At 42.3% G+C, this 26,948-nt stretch overlaps 1 protein-coding gene and 1 long non-coding RNA gene across 2 annotated transcripts; both read left to right on the top strand.

Annotated features, from left to right (window-relative positions):
* Window positions 1-1,570: 1,570 nt before the first annotated feature.
* On the top strand, window positions 1,571-9,374 carry LOC131415818 (uncharacterized). The gene is made up of 2 exons (XR_009222512.1): window positions 1,571-1,851; window positions 6,146-9,374. It is a non-coding gene; the product is annotated as an uncharacterized LOC131415818 (long non-coding RNA).
* Window positions 9,375-20,919: 11,545 nt separating this feature from the next.
* Window positions 20,920-25,756, top strand: LOC131415817 (lysozyme C, kidney isozyme-like). The gene is made up of 4 exons (XM_058557658.1): window positions 20,920-21,101; window positions 22,461-22,625; window positions 24,202-24,277; window positions 24,811-25,756. Exons 1-4 carry the CDS (start codon window positions 20,966-20,968, stop codon window positions 24,875-24,877), a joined length of 444 nt encoding a protein of 147 aa, XP_058413641.1. The 5' UTR covers window positions 20,920-20,965; the 3' UTR covers window positions 24,878-25,756.
* The last annotated feature ends 1,192 nt before the right edge of the window (window positions 25,757-26,948 follow it).

Below are 26,948 nucleotides of genomic sequence, written 5' to 3'. Positions count from 1 at the left end.
CCATTTTGAATGATAACCTTGCTGGGTAGAGTATTCTTGGCTGGAAGTTTTTTCCTTTTAGCACTTTAAATATATCGTGCCACGCTATTCTAGCCTGTAAGGTTTCTGCTGAGAAGTCAGCTAATAGCCTTATGGGGTTTCCTTTGTATGTAACTTGACTTTCTCTTGTGGCTTTTAGGATTCTCTCTTTATCTTTAATTCTGGACATTTTGATTACGATGTGTCTTGGTGTGGGCCTCTTTGGGTTTATCTTGTTTGGGGCTCTCTGTGCTTCCTGTACCTGGATGTCTGTTTCCTTCCTTAGGTTAGGGAAGTTTTCATCTATTATTTCTTGAAATAGATTCTCTGCCCCTTTGTCTCGCTCTTCTCCTTCCGGGACACCTATAACACGGATGTTAGTGTGCTTGATGTTGTCCCAGAGGTCCCTTAGACTGTCCTCACTCTTTTTAATTCTTTTCTCTTTTACCTGTTCAGCTTGGGTAATTTCTTCTAGTCTTTCGTCCAGCTCGCAGATCCGTTCTTCTGTATCCTCTACTCTGCTTTTGAGTCCCTCTAGTGAATTTTTCATTTCCAGTATTGTATTCTTCATTTCTGATTGGTTCTTTTTTATATCTTCCATTTCTTTGTTGACGTTCTCACTGAGTTCATCTATTCTTCTCCCCAGATCAGTGAGCATCCTTAACACTCTTTGTTTGAACTCTCTGTCGGGTAGGTTGCTCATTTCTGTTTCACTTAGTTCCTTTTCTGGGGTTTTGTCCTGTTCCCTTACTTGGAATGTATTCCTTTGCCTCCTCATTTTGCCTCTTTCCCTGTGCTTGTGTCTACGTATTAGGTAGGTCAGCTACGTCTCCTGCTCTTGGACAGGTGACCTTATGTAAGTGATGGCTTAGGAGGCCTGCAGTGTGTTTCCCTCAGTTCTCAATGTTCCAGGGGTGACCCCTATGTGGGCTACGTGTATCCTTCTGTTGTGGCCTACGTGTGTCCTTCTGTTGTGGCCTGTTTGCTCTCCCTGTAGGCGCCCAGGGAGGCCAAGTTATGCTCCTGGCCAGCTGTTGTAATGCTCAGCTGCTTGTAGTTGTTGTGGGCCCTTCAGTCTCTTTATCAGGTGTGGGGAGCCCCAGCACAGTTGGCTGCAAGTTCTAATACCACATTTGTGTTGCAGTATTTCTTTTAAGTGAGTAGGCCCCCAGTGTGGCAGGTTGTTAGGCTCAGGGCCTTACAATTGCTGTAAGCCTCCAGCCTTTAGGTCTCTTGTCAGCTCTCTGAGGATTGCAGCTGGGTGGGGCTGGCCTCAGGCACAGGAGCACCCAATTGTTTCAGGCTTTGAAAGGTGGGGCAAAACCCCTCTGTGGGTCTTTGAGAAGCACAAGTCTTCTGCAGCTGACAAGCCCTGCCGCCCACAGGTCCACACACACAGTCAACACAGTCCTGCCCCGTGTGTGCGCCCCGACCGCCCGAAGCGGACCCAGTCTCTCCACGGCGGGAGCCCCACACCACTCCACCACTGCCCCACACTCTCCACCCGCTCCTTGTGCACGCCGTGCCCCGCTGAAGTGGGCTCGGTTGCCAGGCTGCAGAGAATCCAGTCACCAATCTACGCAGGCCCACAAGTTGCCTGAGGGCTTGTTGTTGGGTGGGGCCAGTCTCTAGGGTGGGCTGCCTGCCCTGGCTGAGTTGGATTAAATCGGTGCTCTAGCGGGTGGGGCAGACCCTGGGCTTGCAGGCCTCAGGGAGAACTCCAATGGCGTCTGTGTCAGCACGCCCACACCAGGCCACCACAATGGCCGCCGCCAATGTCCCAGTCCCTGGAGAGGTCTCACCCCTCACCGAGATGCACTCAGGGCCTATTAGGTGAGTCTCTTTTCACCACAGCACTGTGCACCTTTCTTTCTGGTGATTTTAGGTTGCTTTCCGAAACGGGTGAGTTTGCGCATGGGCCCTTTAAGAGCCAGTTTTAATTTCTTTGTGAACCAGCTTTTCTGGGGGTACTCCCCAATGTTTTAGTAGCAGGCAAAGTCAGGTATTATGCCACTCGGCTCGATTGTGCTGGGTCCACAAAATGCCCCCAGCGGGGGCGCTCCCCGGCTCAGGGCCCCGCCCCTTCAGGGAGGCTGCGGACCTGTGCTCTGCTCCCGGGCAGTCGGGAAGCTGGCGGCTTGTGAGGGCGGCGTTTTTCCTCTCCAGAAGGGAGTTTCTGCCTCTTCCACCTCAGTTAGGATTGTCCGTTGTTGCAGGAGTTCCTCTTATCCAGTTTTCAGTTCTGTCTCAGGGGTAATTTTTCCACGAGTAGTTGTAAATTGGCTGTGTCCACGGGAGGAGGTGAGTTCAGAGTCTGCCTATGCCGCCATCTTACACAAGTTAGTTTTTAGCAATACTATCTGCAGGGGGAGAAATACCACATACACATAATATACACACATAGTCATACAGACAAACAAGAGACAACCAGAGAGCTAACATTGTAACATTTAGCCACATGTGAGGTACAATAATACAAAACTCAGTAGCTTATTAAAGAATAGTTGGAACAAATGGTGTTTCTGTTAGTGGAACAAGTTAAGGTTACCCACTCAGACAGCTAAAGGTTTTTACAATATTTGTGGAGAAGACTTTTAAGTATTTTATTTATCTTTAATAGGTAATCTTATGAGAAACTGTGAGCTAAATTTTAGGCAAGGGAGTCTATGGAAATATCAAGTAGCAGTGTGTTTTTTAAAAAACTCTTTCTGTGTTTCCCTGGTCTCAGGAGTTGCTTTAGCAAGCAGTTGTCTCTTTGGATGCTTAGAGTTCAAAGACGTGGTAAGATTATTATTTCCAAGGGACTGAGTTAAATGTAGGTTTTATATAAGAAGAAACTCAGGGGCATATTTCCTATTATCATAAACCTAAGGTAATTACTATTTAAGTTTTTGTTTCTTTTAAGGGTAGGAGTCCTATGGATATTTTTGTTGCGGTGGAGGCCCAAACCATGGGAAGGCCTGGACCTGGTGGGCTTGCTTACAGAGTGAGGGGCAATATATTAAGCCTCCCTGAGCATCCATGGACCTTTGTGAAGTTGTTGAGTGTCCCTGGCTAACAGCACTCACAGGAGATTCACACCTGCTGGAGAGCCACTCACAGCTCTTGACATGTGTTTTATGTCTTATCTCCTCATCTCCTTAAGGGAATGTTTCCGTTTTGTTCTCTCACAGTAGCCAAGGCATTCTTCTGTACCTACTTCTCTCTATATTTATGTATGTATTCACTCTGAGCTTCCCACAAGTACCAATAGGTACCTATTTGTTTAGGATGAGAGCTCTCTAAAAAATCCTCTTAGATGTAAAAGTCCAAATCTTCACAGGTATACCTATTTCAGTTGTGACTCCAATCCAGTAAGCCTTTTTGTGGCTTAATCATGGACACAAGACGTGTCCCCAAAGAGAGTGCAAAAGATGTAGGTCTCTCAAGAAGCAGAGCATCTCCAAAGAGAGCCTAAGAAAGCAAAGACCTTCATCGTGAAGGGGGTAAAGAAACTCCTATCTCCCACAAAGTGAGACACCTTAAATCACAGACCCACTAACCTGTGTTACCAGAAAGGGGGTACTGGCGTGGGAATGTTCTCAGCAGACACAAGGCAATGAGCGGAGAGACAACAAAGGCCCTTTACGGACTGGGACCCTTTATTAAGACAACCTCCCCCGAGATCTGGCAGGGTGAGAGAGAGAATGCTGCTTGTCACTCCATGTCTTGAGCTCCTGGCTGGAGGGCTAGCCACCTGACAATTGCCTGACAATCTGCACTCTCCAAGTGGCAGAAACCAGAAAGAATATTCTCACTGGTTACAAAGCCAAATTCTCAGGACATAAAAACAAGACAAATGGAGAAAGTCATCTTATGTTTTTCTTCCTTATGACAAACGAAGAGAAGAGAGAGACAAAGGAAAACAATGACTACTTCTGGGAGGGTAAGGATCAATAACGTGTGGGTACCCCAAACCAAATTCATGGTGGTCATAATTCAAGAACTAATTGTTGCAAATGATTTTCTCATGACAATATGAATTTGGAAAGAAAAGGACAAGGAAAAATTTTTATCCTCTTCACTTGACTGGGCACTAACAGACAGATATATGGGAGACTGACGTGGTAAGAATTCCTACCTCTGCTGGTCGGTGGTCAGATATCCCATATCTCAATAGGAGTCTCCAGGGAGAGTGGAGGGCTCCATTCTTTTACTATCCCATCCCTGTCACCAGAAATTGTAGGGGTGGGGAAAAATCGTTTTTCTTCTACCCTTTGAGGTTCTCAGCTGTGGCTCTGTAACAGAAGACAGATTAACCAGAGAAAAATGAACAAGTTAATTAGCATACACATACACTTGGGAGAAATGCAGGGAACTCTAAGAGGTGGCTAGCCTTGGGCTGACACAGCATCTTAACCAAAGAACAACACAGTAGTCCCCCTTATGGCGTTTTCACTTTCCGTGGTCTCAGTTACCTTAAGTAGTCAACCTTAGTCCCGAAGCAGATGATCCTCCTTCTGACCTGAGGGTCAGTAGTAGCCTAACATGACAGTGCTATGTCATTCACCTCAATTCATCTCATCATGTTGACATTGTATCATCTCACTTCATACGAGCAGGGAGAGTACAGCACAAGACGTTTTGAGAGACAGAGAGACCACATTCACAGAACTTTTATTACAGTATATTGTTATAATTGTTCTATATTGTTAATCTCTTACTGTGCCTAAATGACAAATTAAATTTTATCATAGCTATGTATATATAGGAAAAAACAGTATCTATATTGTTCGGTCCTATCCGTAGTGTCAAGCATCCACTGGGGGTCTTGGAACGCATCCCCCAGGGATAAGGGGAGATTACTGTATACTTTCAGAGGAGTAACAGGAGAGGAACAGAAGTTTAGGTTTCCAAGGGTACCAAATTGTGGGAAGATAAATCTATGGGGACTAATAGAAGATAATAGCTAGTCAGTAAAGTTTGCTATGCAGAGTCCTCTGGTGCCTTCTCAGTGATGTGGGGCCGCTGAGTCACGAGTCGAAAAAGAATTTTCAGACACGAGCCGCTCGTTTGTTCGTGCACCTTTATTTTGTGTTCAGCATGGGGACAGGACCCATGGGCAATAAAGAGCCGCTGCATGGGAGTGTCTGTGTGGGGCCATTTACACCATCTTTAGCTATTTCGCTATTCTATAGATATGTCAAAAGAGAAAGTACTAGGTCGTCTGGTTAGCCTCCGAGACCAGAGCATGTGGGTGGATGAATGAGATGTGTCCTTGCATTCCTATTTAAAGTGTGCCTCAAGGAACACGTAGGCAGGAGAGTAAAGTCATTGATTACCTCCTCATGTAAATTCCTTTGTTCCCAGCCAGAGGCGATTGAGTAAGTAGGGGCATGTGAGACTGAGTGAGGTCTTATGGAAATTGTAAAACGAGTCATAAACAAGGTGTCGACCACGTCATATTTCCCCCTGAGCACTCCATTCCCAAAAATGCTTGGGAAATGGGTGAAGGTCCCTCTTCTGTGTCTATTTCCTACTGAGTAGGGGCGTACAGCTGTCCCTAAACAGGGATCATGTGACTAGAACCGGGGGCTTCAGATGACCAAAATGTGGCTGCTGCAGAATCGAGTGCAGACAAGGTAGCAACCGTTTCAAGATGAGAGAGAATCATCTGTGGAGATGGCAAAGTTAAGGAAGTGAGTCCTTGTTGGCAACTGACAGACAAACAATGGAAAAGACAGCATACCACAACTAACAGACACAAGAAGGCTGCTAATCCAATAAGGAGAGCTTCAATAGTTGTCCAGAACCCAGGACTTGACCATGAACGTAGCCAATCATTAAAAGAGAGGGTGGGGTCTGACGTGGAAATTGAATTGTTTCCCCGTGTCTTGAAGTAAAGTAGTGACATTGTAACAGGTAGATCTTAAGTCAGCGTGAGGGAAGCCACCTTAGGGAAAGGAAGTAGTATTGTAACTGTGGTCCTGACTCACTAGTCTCTGAGAATGCACTCGAGCCTGCACGTAGCCTAGATGATTAGGCACCTCTCACTTTTGTAAAATACGTGATCTGCTAGTTCTAGGACTCTTGCTTACGTATATCTCCCACCTGTGAGAAGGATAATTTTGTTCTCTGATTCCCCCAGGAACATGATGACCTCCAGAAAGAAAAATGCTGTGTTGGTACCCATCACAGATGACAGAAGAAAGAGATAATCTGGTGCCTTGAAGTTCATCGCACCAGATGAGCGACATCCCTAAACCCCCTCTTTCCCTGCCCATTTCCCCTATGTAACTGCCTCAAGATTCATGTATGACTTCAAGGTGGTTCCTTAGGAGACTAGTCCACCATCTTCCGATTGTGCTAGCTAGTCGTAAATTTTCCTTTCTCAACAGCCGACTCATTTGCAATTGATTGACGCTGGATTGCAGAGGGCAGAACCGGCCCCTTTTTCCTCAGTTACAATTTCTGGTGACCCAGATAGGACCCGCCTCTGCCCATGGCTAGTTGGCTCCTGGAAGAATCTTGGGACTCTCCCAGCAGCTGCCGGGACGGTCTTTCTCCTGGGGACTGTCCCCTGAGTTCTGTTGACTGTGCACTGCCTCCAACGCTTCCTGGTGGCTGAAGAAATGAAACAGGTGCTAGAATTGTTTGTGTGTCTGTTTGTTTTTGCTTCTGGTAAGTCTACAGACTCAATCTGAAATTCAGTAAGTCGCCTTGGGGATGCCCATGAACTCTCTTCCCCTCTATCTGAGGTCCCTTCTGTTCACAGAGGGGCCATCTGCGTGCACATTCGGAGTGGGAACAGTTGTAGGAATTTCTACCCTAAATCTGGGAACTGGTTCATGGGTGTCTGTTTCTTTCTGTGTCTGGATCCATGTGTCTGTCCATGTCTGTGTATTGGAATGAGGGGAACTCCGTCTGTTCTTAAGCAAAGCCCTCTGGGCCGCCTGTTGTCTAAATGGGCTGACTTCAGCTATGAGCCCATATCTAAGAAGAAGATAGTTTTCTTTTGTAACACCACATGGCCACAATATTCCATAGACTCCAGAGAGAAAGTGGCCAAAATGGGACAATTTCAGTTTACCCAAACTGGTATATCGGCATTTGCAGCTGGAAAAAGCTGGCTATAACATTAAACAACCAGTGGGGAGCCTATTTTAATCTTTTGAGGCTTCTAAATATTATCAGGAACTTTATTGCCTCTTTAAAAGAAACTAATTAAATAATTAAACATGCCAGGCTGTGGGATGCCAGGGGCCCTGCTGGCGAAATGAAACCAAAGCTGCTCTCTCGGTGAGCTTCCCCACTTCAACTCCCCAGAAATTCCTGATCCAAAATTAAGCAAGTAAAAATAAAAATAAGTAAACTTTTGAGATAATTTAGAATTGTAATGGCCATTCTGGGAAACCTCTGTTTCAGATGAGTCTACCTTAAGGGTCACTCTTAAAAGAGGGGACTCACAACCTCTCATGATGGGATGCAATCTTTAATTAATGTACAGAAACTTCTAAAAGACAAAGTTATTTCAAAAACAGCTTATTTTGCTATTTCTTACAGCAAAAGAAAAGAATCTTTAGTAAATATCTTTGGCCGTCTGAGCAGATCCACCTGCTAGAAAAATAGTTCGGACCTAACTGTTCTTCTGAATTTTGTACCTGAGAACTGGTTAAAATTTTGAGGATCTCTGTTTGGTTTTGTCTGTCTCTGTGTGTATTTGTCTGCTGCTGGATGGTACGGTTTCTAAGGGAACTCTATTTAATTGGCTTGGAGTAAACACTTTTATAAGTTATTTCTAAATGTAACAGAAACTAGCCCAGATGTCTTTCGAGTTAACATGATACAAAATGATCTTTAGAAGAGAAAAGCTTGATGAAGTTTGTTGGTTTAATTGAAATAAATATGTTTTCAAAGTTATCAACATTGGATATGATACAGACATGTTATCTCTCTTGTAAAATTTGTCCCAAAAGTAATAACAGAATAATATCAGTTTCTGTCTGATGTCTCGTGAGGTTTTTGTAGACAATCTAATTATAATTATTAAGGACAGGTAAACTAAATAGATACGTAAAAGATAAAATTGTCTTAAATATTAGCCTCTCTTTGTTTGCCTTTAAGATCTGTGGTTGTCGCCTTGTTTAAATGGATAACTAAACGTTGCATCATGGAATCTATGATATTATGTTGGTAAATGTTATCAATATAGCTATGTCTTTTAAAATTGTATACCATTACTAAAACTCTGATCGGTCCTGGTTAATGGTCATAATTCTGATTATTATTTTAAAATGTTGTATGTCACAGAATTAACCAAATTTCTTTGTCAATTGCCATTTTGGGGTCTTGTATACACAGTTGTATTACTTTAATGCTTTTACAAAATATATTTCCTCTTCAGAGACTCATAGAAAGGACTCTGACACTCTAGAGTACTGGTTCCTGATAAACTTTCAGAGCGTAAAACTAAACTGGGTAAGAAATTAAAAAACTCTAACTAAGAAACGGATGACTTCGTAAAACTGCTAACCGAAGATTAAGATCAAGAATCAATTACACAGGACTGAATGAACTGATGGGGATGATTATAGTTTTTATAATTTTTGTTTAAAATATTGCTGATTTTTTAATGTTTTGTATTTTCAGGTTTAAGGAAATCTTTCTCTCTTTCTCTTAAAAAACTATGACTTATACCTTTGTAAGCAAAATTGAAACATTTATCTTTCCCCTGAACTGATCCCTCCAGGATTTGAAATCTCTTAGAAAGTGAGTATTGCTTTCATGGCAATATAGTTGTTTATATAAGTTCAAAAAGAATCTGTTCTCCTTATAGCAGGACACGATTGGAAAGACTGGTTATATTACCAAGGCTTTGACTGGAACATCATACTTGAGAAAAAAAAATACATAAACTCGGATATGACCAGCCAGCTCTTGAGGAATGAAGATTGGACTTTATGGAATAAAGCCACTTGGAAGTGTTGGCCTGGTACCTTGTTTACAGCATTCCCAAGCAGCAACCTTATGGATAAGTAAGGAAGGTCACTTATGTGGCAGGTGCCTGGAACCTCAATATTTTGGGGACCTCGAGAAGAGAGGAATTCACCCAAATCTGTAGGTATTGCAGGCAAAATCTGATGACAAGTCCTTGACTTGGCTTTGCTGGCCTCGAAAGGCCTCTAAAGTTCAATCTGAGATTCCTTATAGAAAGTTCCAGCAGAGCAGATTTCAAAGAGTCTATATGATCAATTGCTGTTCTTATGTAAATAATTGGGACAAGTTTATTGAAACTAGATCCTTGGTAAAAATGAGGGTGATTTTAGGGAGAAAAATTATGTTTCAATAAAAACTATGATACACATTTGTGGATACTGGATTCTGGTTGTGTTAATTATCTTTGAGGATTTATAGGTGACATGACCTGCTTTTCTCTGCTCCTCCAACTTCACTACCTACCCCCTGGAACCATTGTCCTGGTGTGTGCCACCATTTTCCTTTTCTTCCTTTGTTGGAAATGTAGAAACTGTTGTTGCTGGTGTCTCCAACGATGTTGTTGGTCCCCACAACATTCAGGAGACCGAATAGCCTTAATGAAAGTCACAACTAACCCTCAGTTCCAAAAGAGTGAGACAATTTAAAAGCCTTGCTTAGATCCTCACTGTCCGTTTTAAGCTTCCAGATTCTTCCCCCTTGCAGAGCCCCTCATCAGTAGGAAGTAGCTAGAAGACGTCGATGGCCTTTTTCCCAAGTACTTCACGTGATTATGAAGTTACAACTGACAGTGGGAAAATTCTAACAGCTAGATCTCAGGTCAGCGTGATGGATGCCATCTTAGGGAAAGGAAGCAGTATTGTAACTGTGATCCTGACTCACCAGTCTCTGAGAATGCGCTCCAACCTGCACGTAGCCTAGATGATTAGGCACCTCTCGCTTTTGCAAAATACGTGATCTGCTAATTCTAGGACTCTTGCTTACGTATATCTCCCAGCTGTGAGAAGGATAACTTTGTTCTCTGAGTCCCCCAGGAACATGATGACCTCCAGAAAGAAAAATGCTGTGTTGGTACCCATCACAAATGACAGAAGAAAGAGATAATGTGGCGCCTTGAAGTTCATCACACTGTATGGTGGACATCCCTATACTCTTTCCTTCCCTGCCCATTTCCCCTATGTAACTGCCTCAAGATTCTGTATGATTTCAGAATGTTCTTTAGGACACTAGTCCACCATCTTCTGATTGTGCTAGCTAATCGTATAGATTTTCCTTTTCTCAACCACTGACTCATCTGCAATTGATTGACACTAGATTGTGGTGGGCACAGCGGCCCCTTTTTGCTGGGTTACAACATTATTATGGCAATCGGGAATGTATACATAGTTCTCATTTTAATGATGCCACAAGTGCCACCCTGAGCAGCAGTTAAAACATCTAGAGCCATCCTGTTTTGTAAGACTGCTTTTCTCATTTGGGTTACTTCTAAATCCAGAAGAGAGAGACTGTGCCTACAGTCTTTTAGTGCCCACATTGTAAACTGATTTAGGGCAGGGCCATTATCGCTCTGCAGAGAGCGAGGTAGTCCAAACCTAGGAACTATTTCTGGCAGTAAGGCTTTGGTAACCTCAATGGATGGCTCACTGTGGCAGGGGAAGGCCTCTATCCCCCCTGTAAGGGTATCTATAAAGACCAAAAGATATTTATATATCGGCAAAGAGGCATTTGAGTAAAATCGAGCTGCCAATTCTCTCCAGGGTAGGTGCCACGCCTTTGGACTGGCCGAGAGAGGGGAGGCAGCTTTAACCCTCCCTAGGGGTTTGCTTGTGCACAAACTGCACAGGCTGGACAAACCTGTTTTATAGTAGCAATTAGTCCCAATCCACCAAAAAGCTTGCCTACTAATTGTGTCAGGGAATGTTTGCCCAAATGAGTAGACTGACGAATCCCATTAACTAGCTTCCATTATAATTCCCTGGGCACAAAGAGCTTTCCTCGTTGGTTTTTAAACCAAGATGTCGGCTCTGAAGCATCCTGCAAAAACACTTTGTCCTGTGCTAAATTTGTTTCTTTTTCAGTATATCTAGGAACAACATCAACTAGACTGAGGGGAGTGGGAAGAAGGGCGAGAAGGTAGTCTTGTTTCGCCGCTCGTTTTGCCTCGGCTTCAGCAAAATTATTTCCCTGCCTTCCAGATCTAAAATGACCTTTTCCTGGCCAGAGATAGAGCCCTATGGCCAGGGGTGATCTCATACCCCAGATATTGAGCCCGTTGTACAGAGGTTTGGGCCTGAGTGTGAGTGACGGGATAGCCCCATTGGGCCAGGAAATTGAGTGTTGAAACTGTGTTAGCATCAGAAGTTTCTCTGGTAGGACTACAGATGAAGATGTCCTCTACATACTGTGTTAACCCACTGTCTTTAAGATTTAAGTCTCGGAAATCTCGTCCCAATGCCGAGCCAAATAAATGAGGGCTATTTCAAAACACCTAGGGCAGAACAGTCCAGGTCAGTTGGACAGGCAGGGCCCCATTAGGGAAATGCCATTCGAAAGCAAAAAGCAGTCGAGAGTCCTCTGCCACGGGGATGCCAAAGAAAGCATCTTTTAAATCGAAAACAGTAAACCGTTGAGCACCGTCAGGTATTTGAGAAGGAACAGTGCAGGGACTGGATCCTGTGGGGTGACTGGGAAGAACGGCCTCATTAACTATTCATGAGTCTTGAACCCAAAGGTATTAGGCATTGGGCTTTTTAACAGGCAAGATAGGAGTGTTATAGGGCGATTGACGTCGCCAGAGAAGCCCATGTTCCAGAAATTTAGAAATCCAGGGCTGAAGTCCTTGTATAGCTTCAGGCCTCAGCGGGTACTGTTTAGAATGAGGAACACAAGTTGGGTCTTTAAGAGTGATAGAAACAGGAGTGGCAGTGATGGCTCATCCAGGAAGGGCACAATCCCATACTTGGGGAACCACCTCCTCTAGTATATGGGCAGGAACATTCGGAGACATTTGCTGACCTGCAGATCCAACAAGGAGTGCCACGAACAAGTTATTTTCTCCCTTCTTCAATATGAACTGACTTCCCAGCTTGGTCATTAAATCCCGACCCAACCACGGGTGGGGCAAGTGGGCAAAACACGAAAGGAATGTGACAACGCCTGATCTTGACATTTACAAGTCAGGGGATAAGTCTGAAGGCAACATTTTGAGTCTCTGCCTATCCCCACAATCTTATGGGATGACTTACGTGCTGGACCAGCATGGCAAATAGGGAGAGAGTAAGTGGCTCCCGTATCGATAAAAACATTGCTGTGCTCACCTTCCACGTCCAGATTAACCCAGAGCTCAGCCTGTTGGATGTCAGTGGGAGCCGGACTGGCCTCTGTGCCCTTCAGGATGAATCCTCTGAATCATTTCCTTGGGCGGGGAAATGGGTTCCTGTCCCCCTTTCACTCTGGAGACGAGGACGATCCCTCTTCCAATGTCTCCCCTTTTTGCAAAGAGGACATGGTCCTGCAGGCACCTCCTTCTGGGGGCATTGCTTACCCCAGTGTCCCAGCTGTTGACATTTAGAAGAGGGGGACTTCCGTAGACCCCTATCATTAAATTTGAATTCAGACCCCGAATTAGTCTGTCTCTGTGGCCAATCTGCAAATGCAGCCGCTAAGGCTGTATCTTACCCTGGACCTTAGCCCTGTGGTCCTTATCTTGTTTGATAGCCAGGTCCCTGTTCTGGAAAACCTGGGTGGCCACTTCCATTAGCCCCTGGGTGGGGGTTTGTGGCCCTAGGGCCAACTTGGTTCATTGACACTGTCGGGGGAAGAGGGTGAATCTCCCTCTGCCCTTTCCCTTAAGGTTCTTATGGCTGGCCAAATAATTAACAAGACAGGTTAGCAGGAGAAAATAATACCAAGTTTAATAACATGTATACATGGGAGAAAGCAGGGACACTGCGTTTCTCAACACAATAGCAGAAATTCTCATCTTAAATACCATGTTAGGCCAATGACAAAGGAGGATTTTGGGGGTGGGGGTGTCAGTTACAGGAGATTACCACTAAAGCACAGTAAATAAGAGTAAGGTTATTATGCAGCTTTAAGGCCTCAACTTCCACATTGATAAGCCTCTAGAAACGAGGCCATGCCCCACTCTTCTCAAAACAGAGAGGGAGATACCTTTACAAATGGAGATTTCCCTTATAAATGTAAATGATTGTCTGGCAACTCCTCGAAGGGCCATCCAGAGAATGTGCCAGAGGGACAGAACATCCGATAAGATGGGCTTGTTGGTGCCTTTCCTATTGTAACATTTATCCTACATTATCTTTACAGCCATCATGATAGATCTGTTCCAGGAAGGAGCCACCATGTCAAATTCTTTAGGCAGTTAGTGGGGGAGGTCAAATGTCTTCAGAGAAAACAACCAAGGTAAAGAGAGAGATTTCAGGGTGGCCAAATCTTGATCTCCCACAGTCCCGCCTTTGAAACTATAAGTTTCACAGTCCTTTTGAAACTTAAAGAAGTTTCATAGTCCAGAAGCTGAGTTGGTAGATTGTTTCATCTCACTGAACACATTTCTTAGTTCTGATAATAGATCAGTTCAATTAAGTTCATTTTGGAAGGTGGTGATGCAGGTGGGCTCTCAAGGTTGCCCCCATATTATGGAAGCAAGCAATCAAGTGTTTAATGGAAGCATTTCTATGTAAACAAAAAGAAAAACAAGGTTAATGGTTGGAGCAAATTAGAAACGAGTTAGAGATAAGAGGACAGCCAGTTAAGAAGATTTTTAGCTGTCAGCGGCAAAGTATCTTTTGCAGTTTAAAATGTCTCTGATGGTGTCGTCAGGTCATGTCTTAAGTTTATATCAAGTCCATCAGCTTCAGTTTGTAAGGCTTCAGGAAAAAGGGCAGGTTCAGTTTTCAGTGATTTCAAATGAAAATGATGGAAAAAATCAAAAATGTTAGTTTGGACATCTGTAGCCAGATATTTCAGGAGACTAGAAGAAATCAGTATCCAGTCCAGTCAACAGATATAAAACAAAAATCTTAAAAGACAATTAACAAAACTAGGATCTAATATCCACAAATGTATACTGTAGTTTTTACTGAAATATAATTTTTCTCTCTAAAATCACCCTCATTTTTATCAAAGATAGCCAAATTAAAACTAACTAGTTTGCAAAATAAGTCTAGTTCCAATAGAGTTGGCCCAATTATTTACATAAGAATAGCAAGAATAGCAATTGATCACATAGGCTCTTTTAAATCTGTTTTGCTGGAACTTTTTATAAGGAATCTCAGATTTAACTTTAAAGGCCTCTCCAGGCCAGGAGAGCCAAGCCAAGGATTTTGTCATCAGACTTCGCCTGTAATACCTACAGATTTGGGTGAATTCCTCTCTTCCGAGGTTCCCCCAAAATATTTCGAGGTTCCTTGTACCTGCCAGATAAGTGACATTCTTTACTTATCCTGGTAAGTGCTGCTTGGAACATAAGGTACCAGGCCAATATTTTCACGTGGCTTTATTCCATAAAGTCCAATCGTCATTCCTCAAAAGCTATACGGTTATATTGTAAATATGATGTTCCAGTCACAACCTTGGTAATATAACCAGTGTTTCCAATTGTGTCCTGTTATAAGGAGAACAGATTCTTACTGAACTTATGCAAATAACTATATTGCCATGAAAACAACATACTCACTTACTAAGAGTTTCCAAATCCTGGAGGGATCAAGTAGAGAGAAAAAGATAAATATTTCCATTTTACTTACAAAAGTATCATTTACCAAATTGTTATAAGTCATAGCTATCTCGGGAGAAAAGAGAAAAAGTTTTCCTTAAATCTGAAAAAACAGAACATTAAAAATTCAGCAATACTTCAAATGAAAAATCATAAAAATTATAATCAACCTTATCAGTTCATTCAGTCCCGTGTAATCCATTCTTGATCCCGATCTTTTTGTTAGCAGCTTCATGAAGTTATCAGTCTCTCCATCAGATTTCTGTAATTTCTTACCCAGTTCAGTTTTATGATCAGAAAGTTTATCAGAAGCCTGTACTTCAGTGTAAATGTCAGAGTCCTTTCCATGAATTTTTCTGAAGTTGAAACATTTTGCAAAAGCATTAGAGCAAAGAAATAAGTCTGTAAACAAGACCTCAAAATGGCAATTGACAAAGAAATTTGGTTAATTTTGTGACATACAACACTTTAAAATAATAATAACCAGAATTATGACTGATAACCAGGACAGATCAGAATTTCAGTAATGTTATACAATTTTAAAACACCTATGTCAATAACATTTGCCCACATAATACCACCTAAGAAGGTTTATCATCACTTGTCTGACAATGCTTTCCATGTAGTTTAACATACTGAATAAGCCTAATAAGTTTAGTATCTTTCTCTTTATAGTCAGAGAGCAAATTTTTTTGAGAAGTTCCAGGGCCCTTTGAAAATTCCCAAAGAAAAAAAAGTAAAAAAAAGACTTTATTTAAGATATGAATTTTGGGGAGCTTGTCAAAAATATAAAAAGTCAAAGCAAACAGAGCATTAACAGTCCAAAAAGCCTTAATAGAGAGACCTCAGTCTTTTGAACACAGGAAATTATTTTAACAAAACATAGATTTTCTGTCTTTTAGGTAGATTACTCAAAGGTAAAGAAAAATCTTTTATAACCTCTTTATCAAGTTTAAGAAAATTATCCTTTTAAGAGACAGAAGACCAAATTTTAATTTTGCACCAGCTTACTTCTGCTATTAAAACTCATTTACTTAATTAAATTCATTTCAATCTTAGCCAACTTGACCATACAAAAACTCCTTTTCCAGAATTCCTCTTCCACAAACCTATAACTTTCTTTTTACATTCAGAATTTGTCCCATGTCTTTCTTTTCCCTCCTAGTACTTGAGGACAAATTTATCCTTTTAATCAATCAAACAAAATATTTTTATTCTTTGTATCTTTTTTATACATCTTACTTTCCCTGTACACAGACATATTTTTCTTAATTTTTAGTAGCTTCAATCACATATATTAATTAGAAATTTTAACTCTTAGAAACCTTAATTTCTAAGTAAAAACTAAGTAAACAATTATAAACTTTCTTTTACGTTAGTATCTTGTGGCTTGGAAAATTTATAAACACTTCATAACTTCTGGAAACACGTTACTTTATAGTACAATCTTTTAATAAAACACATGTTTACCAATAGACCCAAAACACCTTTTAGTTTTCCTGTAATGAAAAGCCAAATGTAGACAAACATAAGTTTAGCAATCAATGTCTAATATCTTATTTGGAAATGATCTACTCAACTGAATTTTTATCATAAAATTTAGCAAAACTCTAATGTTTTAAGTCACCAAAAAGAGTTTGGAAGCTGTAACCACCATAACACATAATTATTGTTTAAAGTTCATCCAACATTCATCTTTTTCACAACTATTTAGTTACTTATTCCCAATAATTATTTAGATTGCCTACAAGACTTCATAAGTCATTAGATAAAATTAGCCATCATTTAAATTACTATTTTTGTTAACCAGTTCTGTAATAGAAATAACATCAGTTTTTTTCTACAATATTTCATGTAAATTTCATCATCTCTTATACCTTTAAACATAGTTATCATTAAGATTTTTATCAATAGGTCTTGGTCTTCTAATTTTGGACAAGGGAAGCATTCCCAGTCAGACATTTTAAAACATACTCAGGCAAAGTTAATGTAACCTCTTTATATAAAATTAGCTCAAACATTCCAACCTTTATAATCTTATCAACACTTACAGTTTTACATGTTCTCAATTCAATTGTAACCTGAGTCAAGGTCTTAAGGCTAGTCAAATTTTTCCCTTCCTTTTCTGGCCTTTTCTTAGGTACCAAATAAATAATTATGTGAGAGCTCTCAAAACATTTTTTTTCCCCCAATTTAGAAGTTTTCCCAATTCAAAGGATCCGTCGTCTGGCCATTGACGAGTAGGATCTTCATTTGTATATTTATTCCAATAGTGACTCGAACCAATAAGCCTTTTTAAGGAAAGACCCGGAGGTAACTTTCTACGCTTAGAATAAATCTACCATGGACGCAAGAGGCGTCCCTGGTGAGGGCGCAGATGATGTAGCCCCCGTGATCCACAGAATTCACTCCCAAAGATATTCAGAGAAAGTAAAGACCTTCGTTGCACAAGCGGTAAGGATGGTGTCTCCGGTCTCCCACAATAGTGTGGGACGCCTCCAGTCACAGACCCGCTAATCTGTGACACCGGGCAGGCGATACTGGAATGGGATTTTTCCAGCACTAACAAGCAACGAAGGTAAAGACAACAAAAGCCCTTATGGACTGGGCCCTTTATGACAAACTCCCCTGAGAGCTTGGCACAGCCGGACAAAGAGACAGTTCGGAACCCCAGTCTACTCGACTGGCCACCAAGGTGCACTCCGGTAAATGCATCTTCCGTATGGTGGAGACCAAGGAAATATTCTCACTGGTCACAAAGCCAAGTTTTCTCAGGACACAGAACAAGACAGAGACTACTCTGGGAGGAAAAGGGATCAAGATCAAAACCAAGAGTACTCTACCAAATTTAAACCAAGAGTCACTAAAAGTACAAGAAACTAGTTTCCCAAATATTTTCTCCTGCCAATCTAAATTTAGAAAGAGAAAAAATTCTCACCATTTCTTTCCATTGGACTCCGCAGATGGAGATTCCGGGAGGCTGACATGGTAAGAAGTCTTACCTTTTGCCGGCTTTCGTCAGGCGTTCCCGTATCTCATCATCTGCAGTAATCCAGGGAGAAGGCAGGTCTTCCAGCCAGAGAAGGCAACTTGCCAGCCAGTGTGGCTCCTGGCGACTACGCCAAAACTGTCGGGAGAAGAGGGTGAATCTCCCTCTGCCCTTTCCCTTAAGGTTCTTATGGCTGGCCAAATAATTAACAAGACAGGTTAGCAGGAGAAAATAATACCAAGTTTAATAACATGTATACATGGGAGAAAGCAGGGACACTGCGTTTCTCAACACAATAGCAGAAATTCTCATCTTAAATACCATGTTCAATACCATACCAATGACAAAGGAGGATTTTGGGGGTGGGGGGAGTCAGTTACAGGAGATTACCACTAAAGCGCAGTAAACAAGAGTAAGGTTATTATGCAGCTTTAAGGCCTCAACTTCCACATTGATAAGCCTCTAGAAACGAGGCCATGCCCCACTCTTCTCAAAACAGAGAGGGAGATACCTTTACAAATGGAGATTTCCCTTATAAATGTAAATGATTGTCTGGCAACTCCTCGCAGGGCCATCCAGAGAATGTGGCCAGAGAGACAGAACATCTGATAAGATGGGCTTGTTGGTGCCTTTCCTGTTGTAACATTTATCCTACATTATCTTTACAGCCATCATGATAGATCTGTTCCAGGAAGGAGCCACCATGTCAAATTCTTTAGGCAGTTAGTGGGGGAGGTCAAATGTCTTCAGAGAAAACAACCAAGGTAAAGAGAGATTTCAGGGTGGCCAAATCTTGATCTCCCACAACACCGAAGGTCAGGAGCTGACTGATTGATAAAATGCATGTTATCAGAGGGTTTCTTTTTCCCACATTCCTGCTCATCCCGATAATCCCAGCCAGGGTCTGTGTCCGGCGCTGCTGTGCCCCGTACAGGATATCCATGTAGATCCCTAGTGCAGAGCTCATCAGCGAACACTCGAGGCCCAGCCCAAAGGTGTCCTTTCTCGTCTGTAGTACAGCATCGAGTCAGGACAATATATATATCCCGCCAGGTTAACTCAGACATCATGGCGAGCTACTGAAAGCCATCAATGAACTTAGAGGGATTTTCGGAATATCATCCTAACTGAGACTTTATTTGAGCCATGTCTGATATAGACAAACGGACGTGGACTTGAATGGTGCCCATTTCTCCATTAGCTACTTCCCGAAGGGGGAGCTGACCGGGATTATTGGATGCCCCACTGCGGGTGTGTCCTGCTGGACTTAAGGGGTCTTGTTGTTTTGAGCCCTCAGAGTAAGGACGAGGGGTGGATGTTCTTTCTACATCAGGAGGGGCCTCTGGCGAAGGCCTTGAAATTGGTCTGACTAAGACAGTCATCATCTAGGATGTCTGCAGTCTCGTTGGTCTTTTGGGGAGTAACCAAACACAGTCGACAAACAGCCGGAGGTCAGGGTCCTGGCTTAAAGCCATAAACGCCTGGACATATGGAATCTCAGACCATTTCCCCAAATGTCGGCAAAAATGGTGTCAGAATTTAGAGTTCCATTTTCAGGCCACTTTTCATTGTCATTTAAGACATATTGGGGCCCGGCAGTGTTGCAATCAAAGATTAGTCTCTTTCTCTTTAGGTCTGGAAGCTCAAATTTGGCCCCGTTGTCTAAGAGACAACCCAAAGTAGAGTCCTTGGGTATAGAGCTAGAGGCTCCAATGTCCTACAGAAACAGAAAAGAAACAAGACACGAAGAGGCACATTACCAAAAAATTCCCCTGAACCTATGGGCAGCGTCCTGCTGCAAGGTTATATAGGGTTCCTTTGGCAAGGGGCAACAGAGCGTCCCCAAGATTTGTCCCCAAGTAAATCTTTGCCATCGTGCCTGGCCGATGGGTGCCTGGTGAATGGCCTAAAGAGAGAAGCATAGAGGTCAGAGTAGAAACTCTCAGAAAGCTGAGAGGGACGTTCTGCCCATCCTTTATAACCGGCTCCCTATGAGGAGTTTCCCGAGGTCCTGGCAAGCTTGGCTCTTTTCTTTGAGCTGGATTACCTTTGTGGGAGTTGTCTCTCTGCCCAGGATAAGGTCTGAGGCAGGAGAGACGGATCCAACTCCGAATTCTGAAAGCAAAACCGGTCATGGGAGGCTTAAGAATGCCGACGGTCTTAACGACTTTTTTTGTGTGTGTGTGAGGAGATCAGCCCTGTGCCAACATCCGCCAATCCTCTCTCCTTTTGCTGAGGAAGACTGGCCCTGGGCTAACATCCGTGCCCATCTTCCTCCACTTTATATGGGACACCACCACAGCATGGCCTGACAAGCAGTGCGACGGTGCCCGCCTGGGATTGGAACCCACGAACCCCGGGCCACCACAGCGGAGCGCGTCCACCCAACCACTTGCGCCACCGGCCGGTCCCTTAATGACTTTTAAGTGGTCAACCCGTGCCCATTAATTCGTTGAGAATAAGGACAATTTTTCAGGCAAAGAGCAAAGAAAAAGTAAGGAAGAGGGAAAAGGCACACTTCCCGAAGCGGTGGACTCAGTTGCTCCCCATACGGGCCACCAAAAATGATATGGGGCCGCTGAGTCTGGAGTTGAAAGAAACAGAATTTTCATACACGAGCAGCACGTGCGTTCGTGCACCTTTATTTTGTGTTCAGCATGAGGACAGGACCCCTGGGCAGCAAAGAGCCGCTGCATGGGAGTGTCTGTGCGGGGCCATTTTACACCGTCTTTAGCTATTTTATTATTCTATAGAAATGTTAGAAGAGAAAGTATGAGGGGGTCTGGTTAGCCTCCAAGAATAGGGCACGGGGGCGGATGAATGAGATGTGTCCTTGCATTCCAAGGTAAAGTGTACTTCAAGGAACACGTGGGCAGGAGATTAAAGTCATTGTCACCTCTTCAGGTAAATTCCTTTGCTCCCAGCCAGAGGCAGTTGAGTAAGTAGGGGCAGGTAAATAGGAGGAAGTTTCTGTCTTGGTAATGAAGCCTCTTCTCAGTTCTTCCTGAGCCAGTCTTTCAACAATGTCATTTCATTATTTACTTTGGGTTAGTCCTTAGGGTGTCACAATCTCTCTCTTCAAATATAAGAAAATCTTTTATAGTCAGTGGACCAATAGACAGTTCCTCTTTTCCACACATCTGCAAGGGTGGAGTCCCCAAACCAGGCGGAGAAGAAGGAAGTAAAAGATGTTAAATACTCTCTCCCTGCTCCCCCTGGTCAGCCTGGAGGTCTGGCTTCCAGTCACCATGAAGGCTCTCCTGACTCTGGGGCTTCTGCTCCTCTCCGTCACTGTCCAGGGCAAGGTCATTGAAAGGTGCGAGTTGGCCAGAACTCTGAAAAGACTTGGACTGGACGGCTTTCGGGGAGCCAGCCTGGCAAACTGTAAGTTCCCTCTTCTTCAAGCTTCCAGAGAGTTAGCAGGTGTGGAAAGGACACTAACAGAGCATGAGTGATGAGAGAGGGGCTTTGAGTGAGAGGACCGTTTTCTTTCTTTGAGGGTTTGTGTAGTCACAATGGTTAAAACATCAGCTTGTTCCATTAGGATCAGATGTACCAGAGGAAGGAATGAGGGCACCGGACGGCAAAATTCTCTGCCATTCCGGTAAACCAGGACCTCCTGTACTCGCCCAGTGCCGCCAGATCTGCCAGCTGCCTCCACAGTGGCGCGTGCAGCTGACTAACAGATACATCTGAGGCCCTGGGACATCTCATCAAGTCTGGGCACTTGACTCCAGCCATGTCCCGGTTGGAACTTGGGTTCTGTGAACCCAGAGTAATGCAGTATTTTTTTCTTTTTTAATTCCCCTGCCAGGACACAGGGTTTTTAATGGCAAAGTTTTAAATGTTATGTTGAACTCTCAATGCAGGGGCAGCAGGAACCTCTTTCCCCTCAATCACTGTTTTTATAAGGATCCCTGAAAACAGCATGAAATGATCTGTTATTATTCTTACTCACTCTAGTTGATTAGCTAGTTTTCATTTTCTTCCCCACAATTCAAGATGTGCCCTGAGTACAAGTTACTTTATATTTTAGTCCATATTTGTCAATGTAATTACTGTATTCTTCAGTAGAATTCAAACATTTCCCCTCAATAACTGTTTTTTAATGAATGAGTGGATGGATGGAGGGATGGATGGAGAGAGAGAGGGAGGAAGGGATGGATAGGTGGAGGGATGGATGGATGCATCGTGGGAGGGATAGATGGATGGAGGGTTGGAGAGAAGGATGGATGGATCGAGGGATGGATGGACCGATGGATGGAATAGTCTTTCCTATTCTATAAGTCTTGTTTTCCAGATTCTAATTTGATACCCAAATTCATCTTTAGGTATCATAAGAAAATTTCTTTCCCCCAGAAAATCCTTACTTTTCCTAATACATATATATCTGCTCTTAATGACAAAAAACACTCGACAACTCTAGGATTTTCTGTTCTAGGCTGAATCTTGCCCCAGGGATGGGAGCAGAGGAAGGATAGAAAGAAATGGCAGAAACAACTATTTTAATACTTTAAAAGTATGTTTTCTTGCTTCATTAGTATTACAAAGTGACTTGCTAACCAAAGGATTCTCTTAAGGGCCCTTTAACACTAAGGCGTTAAAATATTTTACAAGTAAAATACATCTTTGTACTTATAAAGTAAGTCATTAGTGAAGTAGAATGAGCTAAAGAGCGCTGATTGTGGTGAGCAGTGTGTCCTGTGGTGTTGCTGTCGATGACTAAAAATAAATTCTTTTCAGGGATGTGTTTGGCCAAATGGGAAAGTGGCTATAACACACGAGCAACAAACTACAACCGTCCAGACCGAAGCACTGACTATGGGATATTTCAGATCAATAGCCACTACTGGTGCAATGACGGCAAAACCCCAGGAGCAGTTAACGCCTGTCGTATACCCTGCAAGGGTAAGACCAGATAACATCCGAGTGATGGCACAGGACCCACGTGGATGTACTTACTGGGACAGAGATTCAGTGCAAATGAGAAATCAGGATGGGTCCATCAGGGACCAGGAGAAACTCCATCTTGACCTCTAGAAAATCTATTATCCTCCTCACAATTCCCTAAGTAAGAAATTAAAGAGCTGGTTTCATAAAATGTTGCTCTTTTCTAATATACAAAAGTTTCAGGGATGACCTATTAATTTATTGTAAATGGACTTATTGATGCTTTGTCAAGAACAATGCTGTTCCTCCCACTTACTCTGGGGAGATTTAGGGACAATTTGATTATGTAGTCTTTTTTTTAATTGTTTGTAACTTTTTATTATGAAATGCTCTAAAAATATAGAAATTTAGAGACATTAGCATAATAAACAGCCATCTGCCTGTCACGTACTTGAATAGTGGTTAACATTTTGTCATACTTAGTTCTTTTATGTATACATATATATAAATGTTTATTGCCGAATGATTTTAAAGTGAATTGGAAATATTATGCCATTTCCTTTCTAAATTCTTTATTTTGCATCTCCAAAAAATATAGTTTCTATATAATCATTGTCATACCTAACAAGATAATTTATGGATTTGTTTAATTGAGGTGAAGCAAATATTCTATTGAATGCTTACAAAAATAGAAATAACATGTGGAATTTTTAGTGCATAAAATATTGGAAAAGTATTGCAAAAGTGATATTGTTAAAATTCCTAATAAGGAAGATTAGTCTTAGAATATTCTTTTGTATCCAGTTAATTTTTAGAAAATATTTTCTATTATATAATCATATTGAATTACTGAATTTTGAATATATTGGTCATTGCATAAAAATTCTTACTACTTAGAGATTTATGAGCACTGGTATATATATTGCTATATACTTTTCCAGAATATGCATCAATCCTGTCTACCAATGTAGAGCTGTATCACGCACATATGTACTCACCTACAAACATGGGAGCAATGTGTGTTTTAACAAGGATGAAATTGTACCATATATACTGCTTTACCATTTGCTCTTTCTCATAAAAATTATTTCTATGTCAACAAATACAAATCTGTATTCTATTTAAAGGATGAATAGAATCCCACTATATAAATGTTCTATAATTTATTGATCCAACTCTTACTGTTAAGCACTTAGGTTGTTGCCATTTTCCCCTTTTATTAATCACTATAAAATGCCTTGTGCATACATCATTGAGTGCATTACTCATTATTTCTTTAGGATAAATTTCCAGTAGTAGAAGTGTTGATTAAAACATTGTTAGGCCTGTTTTATACAGATCCTAGTACAAAGAGAACCTGCTATCATTAGTTAGTAATTCCAGAGGTTCCGATGACTTTGGTCAGTGAGAAACAGAATGCTTTATTTCATGCCAAATGGGATGAAATGAAAACAGTTTTCCCCCAACATTCACAGATACTCAGACTCTTGGAAAATAATGTTCATGTTCTTTCTCAGCCTGAGATGATAAATGAAATGAGCTTAAAATGCAATTTCTCTGACAATTGGTTCCATTCCTCACACCTCTTTTTCAGCACTGCTGCAAGATGACATCACTCAAGCTGTGGCATGTGCAAAGCAGATTGTCACTAAGCAGGGCCTCGGAGCCTGGTACGTTTCCATGAACGGGGAAAGATGTTTGCCTTCCTAAGGGGAGAAGTGAGCGGAGATGTTCAGAGAGCACAGCACACTGCTGAGACCCAAGACTGCAGCTCTAGACTTAGAGTAAACGTGTCACCTGGAAACAATCCACTTCAACTGGTTCAGAATCTCACTCTTTACCCCTCAGTTTATTTTAGGGGACTTCTAGAGTTTTAAGCTTCCCCATACTCTCTAGTTCCTTGTCTTATCTGGAAGTTATATTTGGAATTAGGTAAACGTGGAAGACACTTTGCAGTCGCCCGTGGAGAATGCACAGGACTCAACACTGTGCTCCTGCATTCTGTGCTCCAGCCAGGGCTTGGGGAGAAGAGAAGTTCTTGGTAGACGGATCCCCATGTAATAAATAGCACTACCTGGGTCTATCTGTAGCCTGTGTTGCGTGTCTGATAAATTATTCTGTTCTCCCAAAGGATTTGAAGCATGCATACTACAGTGAAGATATGTGTTAACCTTATCACTGTTTTTTTCACCTTTCTCTACAGGGTGGCATGGAAAAAACATTGTCAACACAAAGACCTCACTCAGTATGTCAAGGGTTGCAGACTGTAACTGAGGAGTTTTCCTTCTCCAGCTCATTTTGTCTCTTTTTCATATTAAGGGAGGAGTAGTTGCATGAAAGATCACACCACCATTCTTTCAAACAAATAACGTTTCTACAGACGCAGGAACAAGATACGGTCTTTTCTCTAAGAGGCTTAATGTTGACTAATATGTTTATTATTTGATATGAAGCCTACAGTCTTTTCAGTTTACAAATGTAACTAATGCTGGTGACAATTTAGCTAAACTCTTGGTTATCAAAGACATCTCTGGGATGTTAAGTTCTTAACCAATGTCATAACCCAGACTTAATCTTGAATGATACAAGTACACCCCAATCGTCCATAAAAACAGATATAAAAACTGTCAATAACAACAGACCATCTGAGAACAAATTGATCTTAGGCAAAATTCCAGCTGTGGAGGTTATCCGATGTCCTCACCTGTTCAGTCATCTCTAAAAACAGTCAAACATAACCACTCTTTGTAGGGCAATATAATATTTTAAAAGTAGCAGAATGCCAAATGGCTAAGTATGGATACAGCCTGAATTAAGAATTATGTTTTCACAGAGTGTGACCTTTGGTTGAAAGATTTTCTTAGAGATGTTACTTCTAAATAGCTTTAAAAATAAACTCACAATTTATATATCCATCTATTTCGCCCTTTAAAGAGCTCTTTCATGCATCTTAGTGACCTTGAAGGAATGTAAAGGATTAGATGAGCTGTTGCCGTTGCTTGATTTCATTAGCTTAGATTCACGCATTATGACTAAATCTGGAGGCAGATGAGTTTGCCACTATTGAAATAATTGCTAATTAAGCACGGGTGTGAAATTATGCATGTTGTAAAAAATACAAAGATTGTCATTAAAGGCTTTGCAACTCATACCTTGTCTTTCTTTGTTTAGCCCCATCTGGTGTCTCTGAAGACAAAAAAATATACATTTGGAAAAAAAAAAAAAACATGTGCACTCTTAATACTTTCTATATCCTCCCCTGGACCCAAACAGCTGGCTATGGCTGGAGAAAAATCCACAGGCGTGCTGACAGCTCTCACTTTAGATTCAAAACCACAGACCTCACAAACCCTCAGTCGGCCTGGCCGTCTTGGTCACCTCTCTGCAACCCTTCTTGTGGTGTCCCCACTCTCCAAAATGACTATTTGGCCTCTCATCCCCTCTCTTCAAAGCCCAGCACACTCCCCGACGCTCACCGTCCACCCCTGTCTGCTCTCAGTGGATGGCCTGGCCTCACAGGACACTGAGAGAATGGAAGCAACCTCACAGGAAATTCTCCCTCCTCCCCCATAACAGTGCTCCCACCTTCCCTGGGCCGTCCTCCCTTCCTCTGCTCCTGCCCATGGCAGTGTCTCTGCATGCAGTCTCCATCGCATCCCTCTCATCCTCCAGCTTAGGCTGAGTGTTTCCTGCATCCTTGGTTTCTCCTCTCTGCGGCATCACCCCCGAGACTGTACAAACTGCCCCGGTAACCCCCCACCTTACAAAGAACTCCTCACTGGCCCTACAACACCCTCCAACAACAGCATCACTCCTGCTCCCCGTCACAGCAAGACTTCTGGCATGAGACCTCTCTACTCACCAACTCCAGTGCTCACCTCTCACTCTCTTCTCCACCCTTCTGCACCTGGCTGCTAGCCTCACTCAGCTAAAACCGTGCCTCGGGGACTCCGCCCAGGACTCCTTGGGGCCATTCTAGCCATCAGCTGTGCTCTGTTCATCTTACCAGATCTCTCAGCAGCACTTGACAAAGTGAACTACCTCCTGCTACAGAAAACTGTCTCTCTCTCAGCTTCTCCTCGTTTACATCCTGTCTCACTGATCACTCCTTCTCAGTCCTTCTTGGGTGGCTCTCTCTCTGATATTTCAATTCTAACTGTAGGAGTACCCCGGGCTCAAGCCTATAACCATTTGATAGACTACATATTTTACTTATTTGTCCTTCTTGCTGAAAGATAACTTCCAAAAGAACAGAGTCTATTCCCACTTCTTAAAGACATTGAAATAATGCCAATCTTTCCCAAAATTTGCAAGTACAGTACAAAGGCATTTTATTTTTTC

Source organism: Diceros bicornis, chromosome 17 (genome assembly GCF_020826845.1).
Source record: "Diceros bicornis minor isolate mBicDic1 chromosome 17, mDicBic1.mat.cur, whole genome shotgun sequence".
NCBI lineage: Eukaryota > Metazoa > Chordata > Mammalia > Perissodactyla > Rhinocerotidae > Diceros > Diceros bicornis.
Note: the sequence above shows the minus strand (reverse complement) of the source record. Positions and strands in the feature narration are given on the sequence as shown.

Coding starts and splice junctions, on each gene's coding strand:
- LOC131415817 (XM_058557658.1), top strand. CDS start 20,966: ATGAAGGCTCTCCTGACTCTGGGGCTTCTGCTCCTCTCCGTCACTGTC. Junction 21,102..22,460: donor GGGAGCCAGCCTGGCAAACT/GTAAGTTCCCTC, acceptor AATTCTTTTCAG/GGATGTGTTTGGCCAAATGG. Junction 24,278..24,810: donor AAGCAGGGCCTCGGAGCCTG/GTACGTTTCCAT, acceptor CTTTCTCTACAG/GGTGGCATGGAAAAAACATT.